Source organism: Pundamilia nyererei, unplaced genomic scaffold, assembly GCF_000239375.1.
Source record: "Pundamilia nyererei isolate P.nyererei 1_Seehausen unplaced genomic scaffold, PunNye1.0 scaffold00236, whole genome shotgun sequence".
Lineage (NCBI taxonomy): Eukaryota > Metazoa > Chordata > Actinopteri > Cichliformes > Cichlidae > Pundamilia > Pundamilia nyererei.
The window spans coordinates 870660-881135 of NW_005187637.1; the positions used below are offsets into that span (position 1 = coordinate 870660).

At 37.4% G+C, this 10476-nt stretch overlaps 1 protein-coding gene across 1 annotated transcript; it reads left to right on the forward strand.

Moving 5' to 3' along the window:
* Positions 1-1884: 1884 nt before the first annotated feature.
* LOC102215130 (cytosolic sulfotransferase 3-like) lies at positions 1885-9455 on the forward strand. The gene is made up of 7 exons (XM_005749107.1): positions 1885-2026; positions 7078-7206; positions 7680-7780; positions 7858-7984; positions 8073-8170; positions 9068-9242; positions 9343-9455. The coding sequence occupies exons 1-7, from the start codon at positions 1888-1890 to the stop codon at positions 9453-9455; spliced, it is 882 nt and encodes a 293-aa protein (XP_005749164.1). The 5' UTR covers positions 1885-1887.
* Positions 9456-10476: the final 1021 nt, after the last annotated feature.

Here is a 10476-nt window from a genome sequence, read left to right on the forward strand (position 1 = left end):
ATCCCCAGCTGGGTGTGATGGAACTCTGCACTGATATGTGATTAAAGAGTTAAGAAATAAGCCAAATTTGATATGAAATTTAAACAAACTAAATTTCAGGTAGGTGATAGAGAGCTGTGGCAGAGTTCACAACCCTGAGCTGTCCTGCAGAAATGATAAATTCGACAGAACAATTTCCAGAAACAGTACCAACTTATATATGATAGCTTCCATTCTTTAAAAAATGATGGTCAGGTATGATTTGTCTGACACCGTGTGTTATCATATATGGATATTATACTTTAGGCTTTTCTGCACCTTCATTCTGCTCAGTAACATGTTTTAAACTTTGTTAAATAATGGCAACTTTGTGGTATGCTGTAAAGTTAACCCATTATCCTCATATCAGCACACCTTTTTAAAACCACTTTCTGTTTAAAGGCGATTCTTAGTTTTATTCTTACAAGATCCAACTAAACTCAAATAGGAGAAATTAAAAAGGCAAACAACAAACAAAATCTAGGTGTTCAGGGAATGATGTAAAAATCCATTAGGGCACTAATACTCATGAAAGGGTCAGTTTTACATATCTATTGGAAGGACCTTTACTTTCACTCAGCTTTAGGGAGTGTTTCAACATCTAATAACTCTTTCTTTAGCCTCAAACATTGATTCAATTAATCTGGACACAGTTGTTTTATCACTGAAGAATATTTAGAAACTTCATTTTAAATTTGAGAAAGAAAACTAACTTTTGACTTAGTTTATTGAATCCGTTGAAATTGCAGTTTCCACAAGACTTATAAATTTTTTTTATTTGTAATTAAAATATTTTTGCAATAAGGTTTGATTGAGAGTTCAATAATTTTTTATGAAATCCATTTTTGATTTGAAGAATAATGCATTTCTAATAACCATTTATCTGCATAATCACAACAAGATGCTGAAACTTTTTAATGTCAACAGGACTTTTAAAGAGAAATAGACCAATGGTGTTCCTTCCTTTTGGGGAAGGAAAATGTCAGAATCAGTATAAAAATTAAAAGAAAATGACAGTTCGTGTGATGAACCACAAGGTTTCTCCTTAAATGAGAAAATGCACAGTGCAAAACTTCTACAGTGTTTTTCTTATTGTTTGTTTTTTTGGCTCCTGAAAAAAAAATCATATGTTCTGCATTAAAAATCAACATTCAGTGATTAACTGGATTAAATCTAATGATGAAATATTAACTGTTATTTTCACCAGGTATTACTTCTGTCGTGTTTAGTGCTGTGGCAGGCAGGATGAGGACTCACAGACACAGAAGGATAAAGAGGCAGCTTTATTGCGCTGTGCAGACACTCAAAAAATAAACTCACAAAGAATAGACCTAAACTAGAAACGAAGAACTTCAATAATAGAAAACTAGCAGAGATGGAAGCCAGAAACACAGAGAAACTCACATATCATATGGAGTAACAACACAACAACGACACAGTTGAGATAGGATAATCTAAACTCAATGACTTAAATATATACATAGAATTCCAAAAAATCAAGAACTAATAGTAGGTTACTCTGAGAAATACGCATAAACAATGAGTTGAACTACATGACGCTTGCAGAATTGTATGGCATCATACCTGATCTAAACATTTATATAAAACAAGGAAGCGAAACAAACAAAAGAAAACTTGTTGAGGCAGAATCCAGAGATGAACAGGAAAAACCAGAACCCTGAAAAGCAAGTGCACAAAGTGTGGTGTGGCTAGAAATAGTGAAGGTTACTGATTTGTGGAGTACAATCACGGAAGGAGTAGCAGAGATGATCAGGTGATAAAGCAGTAAGAAATAGGACGGATGACACATGAGAATATAGAAAGAAAATTCGGGAAGCTATTTAGAAAAAAAGCTATTAATTGAAATAGATGGAGGTCCTACCTCGGCCAGAAATGTTTGACTTCCACGGAGTCTGCATGGTCCATCAGTTTACTGACAACTGGGATAATCTACAGAACTTCAAAGCAAGACCAGATGATATTCTTATTGCTACTTACCCTAAATCAGGTAACTTTGGTAGACAGATTTTTATATGCATTAGTGCACAGCAGAGATTGAAAGCTAGTGAATATGATATTTCTCAAGGTTCTTTGGCCAAGTATATGCTCCCACTTGGTAACATTAACAATCACCATTACCTTTGCAGATGTACACCTATAGACATAGCTTTGGTCAGAAGTTTACAAATATGAATCATGGGATTGAATTTCATGGTAATTAGGGGCTTAAAACACTTTTTTAAATACTCTTTTTCCAGGTTAAAATGATTATACAACATACAGCTTTAATTATTTAAAAAGCAAGAATTAAGTCACAACCTTGAATTGATTGGAATTTCTCTAATCCATTTGCTTTGATAAAAAGTAGAAACATAGGCTCAAATATATACATACACTCACTTAAAGCGTTTACTAAGTCATGCTGAATGTTCTAAGATATCTTTCAAATTGACAAGGCCAAGGACTATTAACTTCTTGTTACTGATCATGATTAACTGCAACCGGTAGCTTCTCTTTGTAGCATAAAAAAAGGATTTGTTTGACAACACTCATTGGATTTACCAAACTTCAGAACTATGGGAAAGTCCAAGAAAATCAGTGAAGATCTAAGAAGGAGAACAGCAAATTTACAGAAGTTGGGAAAGTCTATTGGAGCAATAACCACAGAATCCAAGATAATCAGTTAAAACAATCATATGTAAGTACAAGTTATTTGTCTGTGTTACCACTTTGCCAGGGTCTGGAAGAGGACCCAGTGTCATGAACCTAATTTTCACGCACACAAGTGGGGCCCAAAAATAAACTCAATACACTTCAGTACGAGCAAGTACAAGTTTTATTATTCAACAAAAGGTGACCCAGAATAACCAAGGGAGGTGAGAGGCTAATTGCAGAACTGAAGAAAACTGGGATCACAGCACAGGGAAGCCGTGATCAGGACCGTAGAAGGCTGCAACGGAAAGGGGAAAAGGTTAGTAGTGATGGCCCGCTTGAAGCTGAAGCTCCGGTGCGTGTTTCAAAAAAATCAACACACTGCTTCAGAAGCACTGTGTTGAAGCTAGATTTGTTTGGCCAGAGTCACGTGATCAGTGACGTCTGAAGCTTCATTTAGAACCTAACTGCTTCGGTGTCTGATGAGTCAATGGTTTATCCGGTCATTAAGTCTGACGTCACTAGCCGTGTCTCTGGGCCTAAACTCCGCTGCAGGTCCATATATCAAACGATCACTATGGCATTACTGAGAGTTGAAAAACTGTCTAAAGTCTTTCATCTTTAATAAAATGATCAGCGTTCTGCTCTACCAGGTGTAACAATTGAGTTTAACATCCAGGCATCCATGAAAACGGAATTTATGACATTTAACGGAGTTAGAAGTTAGCAGGGAGTTAGCTCGCTAGCTTCTATCTAAATACAATATAGCATGTCCTGACTGCGGGGTTTTGGAAACAAATTAAAACGTACAGCTCTGTTATCACTTCCAAATGAAGACAGAAAACTAAACAGAAGTGACGTTTGTAGGGTTACTGAAGTTTGGCTAGCTGGTATATAATGATGTGCTACGTGACCGCTAGCGACACAGCTATGTTAGCATAATATAAACAAGCTAACTTTTTTTCCCCACTCGATAAAAGTTAACGTGAGTGTTCTCGGTGGTCAGGAACAAATGTAATCGCATGGCAGGATCCTGTAAAAGGACCAAACTTCAGCCAGGAGAACAACTGAGATAATCCATCCACAATACGAGGTTAGTCATTCATATACTGCTGCATGGGCTAGGCTGTAGTTACATCCTAAGGTTTTAAAAACTGAGCTTAAATAAATGATTAGCGGTAATAAAAGCCGAGGGAGGTCAACAGTGATCACTGACTGTTTTAGGAGCTTTTCGAGATTAAATAGAAGAAAATACAAAACATTAAACATGTTAACAACACAAAAGCCATATTAAACGCAGACTACTTTAGGCCCGGAAGTAGGATTCGTCACGTCATCACTTAACGACCGGATAAGGAAATGAATCATTCGCAGGATTTGTGGAGTGTTTTGATGGTGACAGATAGCGAACCACTGATCATTCCACTGAGAGATTTGGAGCCAGCGAGGAATAGAGGAGGTTCTGTTGTGTGGGAGAATTTTGAGTTGACTTTTGTCAATCGGGTGGGTTTTCCAGCTTTGTGTTCTGGCTGTTTGCTTTTGTTTTGTGCATGTTTATTTTATCTGAAAACGGGAAAAAGGTAAAATGTCAAAAATCTGCTTCCATAATATAAATATCATTAAATAACTTTAGAAAAACTTCCACTTGACTCTTTACATGTAATGTTGTAAAAATATATATTTTATTGTTTAATTAATCTGAAAATGTTAGTCTGCCAAATGTGCAGCAATTGAATTTATTTATTCTCGTTATCTGATAGTTTGTGGGGCCCAGGTAGAATGTATAACTGCATCTCTACCAGTTTCTCTGCACTCCAGCCTCCCCTGTGCCATGTGAAGGGATTTTCCTTAAGGCAGGAGAAATGATCTCCATGAAAAGGAACAGGTTTGGCCATCGCACACTAGAACAAATTCTCTTCTTAAATAAAAATGAAAAAGGGCTACTTTAAATGCATCATGTTTTTAATTTGCAAGTTCATAAGCATTTTCCCTTTCCAGTTCACAATCAATTCTACCCCCAGGTCAAAAATATGTCTTGGAAAATTTCCCTAATATAATATTATTTATGGAGGCAGGACCTCACAGCAGAAGCCTACTTCATAATGTGTTGTACATTATGTATGTTATATGTAATGTGGTATTTTTCAATTATTGTATTTACCAACATCAAGAAGTCACAAGCAAAGAAAGACCAAACCATGGTGCATGTTTAAACAAGGAGAGTTTACTGGTCAAAATTATTTATTAAACAAATAAACCACATTTTTTTAACCACCAAAGAATTCACGTTCAAAGCAACACAACGGCGGCCCAATATCAGACAGAATTCCACTCTGTAGAGTGAGCAATCTTAATGAAGCAGTTGGTTTTATTTTGTGGATTCAAGCTGCTCCTCATATTTTTGGCCACCAGATGTCACCAGAGAGGACTGTGTTGAAAAGCTTCGAGTAATGAACCGTTTTTCAATACAAGCTTCAATGCTTCAGAAAGCTTCACTTGGCCATCACTAGTTACTAGTGTGCAGGGGAATGGAGAGACACAACAAGGCAGGGGTAGAGCAATTTGGCTTATGATCCGAGCCAGACCATGGGACTCGGAGGGGAAGTGTGTCCGTGGGAGGTCAAACCGAGGAGGCAGAGACGAGATCAGGTGGTACACTCTGAGATCCAAGCAGTAACCTGAGCACATGGAGGTATAGTTAACACAATTCATGCAATACTTGAACATACACAAAGCTTTGCAGGGAGCCAAGTTACTATTGAGGGGTGAGTAAAGGACTGGCGTGGAGCAGCTGTCTGTGCAGGGTTAAATAGTCCTCCTGGTAATCACCTGGAATGGGATGCAGGTGTGATGGTGACGGCCCAACCAGAGGGTTTGGCCAGTGGGGCATCCCAAACATTCCTCAGACACAGAGCCACGAACCATGACACCCAGATTGTTGTCATAAAATGGAATGAAATTGGTGAGGATATTCAGGAACTGCTGGAACACCAGTGTCACTGTTGACCAGAGATGGGCAGAAGTAACGCGTTACTGTAATCTGATTACTTTTTTCGAGTAACGAGTAAAGTAAGGGATTACTATTGCAAAAACGGTTAGATTGCGAGAATGTCTCATGACAGTGACGTAAGCGAGTGCGCCGTTAGTGACAACAGCTGTGTGCAGATCAACAATGGATCACATATCGATTGTGGGAGAGAGTATGAGCGTGCAGCGTTTAAAGCATGGAAGTACTGACCTTACTTTGAGTTTGATTCCATAAAAAGTGACAAAAACATTAGCGTCCATCGTGCGTGGGAAGAAAACTTCTTTTTACAGCGAAAAAACCCCCTAAACTTCCAAGGAAGCACCGAGAGCGCAACGACACTGCCGTATCCTTCCACTGACCGCTGCACACCTGCACCAGGGTAAACCTCCGCCTACTGCAGTCCTGCTTTACAGGTGAAAATACAGCAACAGGACCGCTGAGTCTTTGACTTTATTTATGTTCTGCTGTGTTTTACTTGCATCTATTTGAAAGAGTGAGTGTAAACAAAAAAACAAAACACATTATTTTATGTGCTGGAATGTGCAGAAAATAGGTTTAAATGTTAAACTCATTTATTCAACTCAGAGAATGTTGCATATAATTAAATTTTTGCTTGATGCATAAAGTTAAAAGATTAAAACTAATAAAACAAGTTAAAAAAGAGACTTTTCCATTTGATTACATTTTGTATGATGGATTATGTAGAAAAAGTAGAATTGGGCTGAAAGATCTATCGCTTTATCACCTCTTCAGGTTGTAAATCGTGTTTTTAAAAAGTAACTGAGTAACTAAGTAATTAATTACTTTTGAAAATAAGTAATCAGTAAAGTAACGGGATTACTTTTTGGGGGAAGTAATCAGTAATTAGTTACTGATTACTTTTTTCAAGTAACTTGACCAACACTGCTGTTGACTGTGAAGTGAATTTTGCACTGCCACGGACTGACAGGGGTCTGACCCAGTAAGAACCTCCTGCTGCAGAATTACTACCTTCAAACTGAATCTGATGGCTTCCCAAAAGTGGATGGAATAATAAAAAATTCAAAATTTTTCAATATGACCTCAAATTAACAGCTGGATAGTTGAAACTTGGACCCTCTTGGGTGTTCCAATAGCACAATGATCCCAAACACACATCAAAACTGGAATAGATAAAAAGGACTAACATTAATCTTTTGGAACGGCCTTCACAAAGCCCAAATTTGCGGACTGTATGTGTGCATGCATGGACGTAAGTTATATTAGCTATATTTTTTAAAACTCTTCAAAAGGAATTAAAATGACGCTAACTGAGTGTGTTGATTGTAAATGTGATTATAGAGCTTATATTATCTTGGGTTGATAATTCACTGAACAGTATATATCTGTTTCACTCTTAGGGACCACATGGGTGTCTTACATCCTCGATCTTCTATATTTTGGACACATGGGTCCAGACCGTCAAAAATCCATTCCTCTTAATGATAGAGTACCCTTCCTGGAGATCTGCAAACCTCGTTTACCAACAGGTGTTAAATAATGTGTTCACTATTTATGATCACTCAAATGTTATCTACTATATCATACAATGACAAAAACACATGTATATCTCAATTTAGAGTACTTGAACATTAGGACCTTCAGAGAGTTGCTTTTGTTGCACTTTGACATATAAAACAAGACCTGTTTGTCTGAATGAATGAAAAAAAAACTCCAACTAAAAGTTTGTGTAATGCATATACAAGTCATTACACTCACTGCATTTAAGATATCTGAGGTGTTAACTGGACTTGAAAAAAGTAACTTTTCTGTCTTGAAATCTGTACTTCTGAATGTTTAATGGGGATCAATTTAAAAAAATTTGTTTTTGTTTTTTATAACAATGTTCTTTACATAGATTATATTGGTAAAACATTGAGAATTATTACTGGATTATGCAGTTTAGCTCTTTAGCTTGAACTTTAAAATTTAGGAACACAAACTAATCCTTTTAATCACTCAGGTACAGAACAAGCAGAGAAACTTCCCACCACTCCTCGTCTCATTAAAACACATCTACCGGTCCAGTTTGTACCACAGTCGTTCTGGGAGCAGCGCTGCAGGGTAATACATATCTGTACCTACAAGAATGAGTAAGTCATGAAACCCACACATTATAATTTAGTGTCATCTTTCTACAGATAATCTATGTGGCCCGTAATGCAAAGGACAATGTAGTGTCTTATTTCCACTTTTCACGCATGAACAGTGCCCTGCCAGAACCAGGAGACTGGAGCGCCTATCTGCAGGAGTTTATGGAGGGGAAGAGTGAGTTCAGTGTAGTTTTGGTGTAAAGAAAGGTGAAAATCATCTGAATTCCTGTGTAACCATTCTTTTGTATATTCTGTGGCTCCAGGGGCTTTTGGGTCGTGGTATGATCACGTGAACAGCTGGTGGGAGAAAAAGGAGACTTATTCAAATCTTCATTACATGTTCTATGAAGGTTTGATTGAGGTGCGGTGATTTGGGCTTATGTGCAATTTTCATCAAAATTTTTTATTGTCTAAAACTATACACTGTATGAAACAAAATAATAGAAACTGCAATTAGCTAAAACATCTTGCAGGTCTAGCTCCTGATGTAAATTAATTAATCCCTTCTTTGTTTATTATTGTTTTTCGCACAATAATGACATGAAAAGTAGCATATTCTTTACAATAATATTTTTACACATTAAAAGCCATCAGTAATGTGCTATAGTTACAATTATTAATGGGTAGAGCTATATTTTACATAAACACAATTACACTGACAAAATTATTAGTGAGTGTAGCTTAAAAAACCTGTATTGGAGTACAAAATAGATTACTGTCCTCAAAAATATACTTGAATAGAAGTAAAAAGTAACAATTTTCCACTTCAGGTTAATTCAGTTAATTAAGGACCATCTTGTGAATTTCCCCTGCTGTGCCTCTGTATTACCTGAAGCTAATTTATTTTCTGGCAGTACTGGGCACAAGTTTGATATGGATACTTTTTGGTTCATAAACTCATTCCTGCTTGCGTGCTAACAATTACCTAAGGTGAACTCATTTATCATTTAATCATAAACTATAGTACACTGCCTAAAATAAACTCTTTAATAGTGAATATGTTATAGTGTAGTGTAGAAGCAGATATGAGATCTTTTGTCATGACAGAATACATCTCATGCATTGCACAATCTTGTTCTTGGCAAAATAAGTGTACAGAAACAAGCTTCCCAAAATTTGCCATTAACTCTTACAGAAATATTAGCACATAAAGATGTTCGAAATAGCAATGCCTCTTTTCAAAAAAACAAAAAAAAACAAAACAAGAAAAGAAAATATCTCCCCTCAGGCTCATGCTGAAGCTTTTTAATGTGAACAGGACTGTGGACGAGAAATAGACCGACTGTGTTCCTTCCTTGGTTTGTCTCCATCAGTTGAAGAGAAGGAAAGAGTCAGAGCCAGTGTGACATTTGACAGCATGAAACAAAACAAGATGACCAACTACTCCACTGTCAAAACTATGAACCACAAGATGTCTCCTTTCATGAGAAAAGGTGGGACTGTATGAACTTGAAGGTTTTTTCTGTTTTTTAACACTATCTGATCTATTTATCATGAGTTTGATCAAATCCTCATAATTTTCTTCTTTTTCAGGAAAAGTTGGTGACTGGAAGAACCACTTCACTGTGGCCCAAAATGAAAAGTTTGATGAAGACTACAAACAGAAGATGAAGAATCCTGATCTAAAGTTTCGCTTTGAAATTTAGAGGCCCCACTGGGTGCGATAAGGATATGAAATTATGATGTTAATAATTTTCTAACAATTAGTGAAGGGCATTTATCCATATTTTATAAAATAAAAAAGTCAAATACGTAGTTCTCTGACCATAAGGTGCTAGGGATGGGTATCGTTTAGGTTTTATCCGATACCAGTACCAAACCGGTACTTTTGAAACGGTGCCGGTGCTTAAACGGTGCTCGAACTGGTGCTTAAAGAATGGAGAACACACAATTTGTCCAAAAACCTCTCATGTTTAGCTGTTTTTTTGTGAAAAGATAACAATGTTAGCCTTTTCTGCAGCTATGGGGCATATATGGTATCACTCTTGGCTGGAAGCAGTGCTTAAACAATGGAAAAAAACACAAACTTTGTCCAAAAACCTCTCATGTTTAGCTGTTTCCCACTTTTTCTTTGGTCATTTTAGCCTTTTTGGCCAGGGTGAAGGGAGTATCTGCCATCAAACAAAGAGACAGCCGCATGTAACTACAACGGTGTTTACTAGTTCACCTTACATGCATTAATCTAATAACGTGGTTAGCGTACTCAACGTAAATTACGCACAAACAACATTAAGCCACTCACTCAGAGAAGGCGGCTGCTGCCATCATCATCCGTCATCATTTCTGCTACACTGGCAGAGCTAGGGGCTAGGACTCTACTCCTCGGGTTCTTGGGGGATGTTGCTAACTCCGCGTCTGATAACAGGCACCACACCCACAGTAGATGTGCACGGTGTGAGGTCTCGTAGCAAGCTATCAAATATAGTGCACATCTCGGCTTTTAACAAAATGCTATGCGTCACTAGGTGTTTCATCAGATTCAAGGAGTTACCTCCTTTGCACAGTATCACAGTATCAGCTTAAAGCACTTGTTGCAGGCTGCTGAGTTTGCATATTTTGCTGTGAAGTACAGCCAGACTTCTGACCGCTTCGCCTTGGGCATTTTTAATCTGTAGCTTTGCTCTAAAAGAACGTACGTACCTGGGCCCGCCTACTACGCTAGCAAAA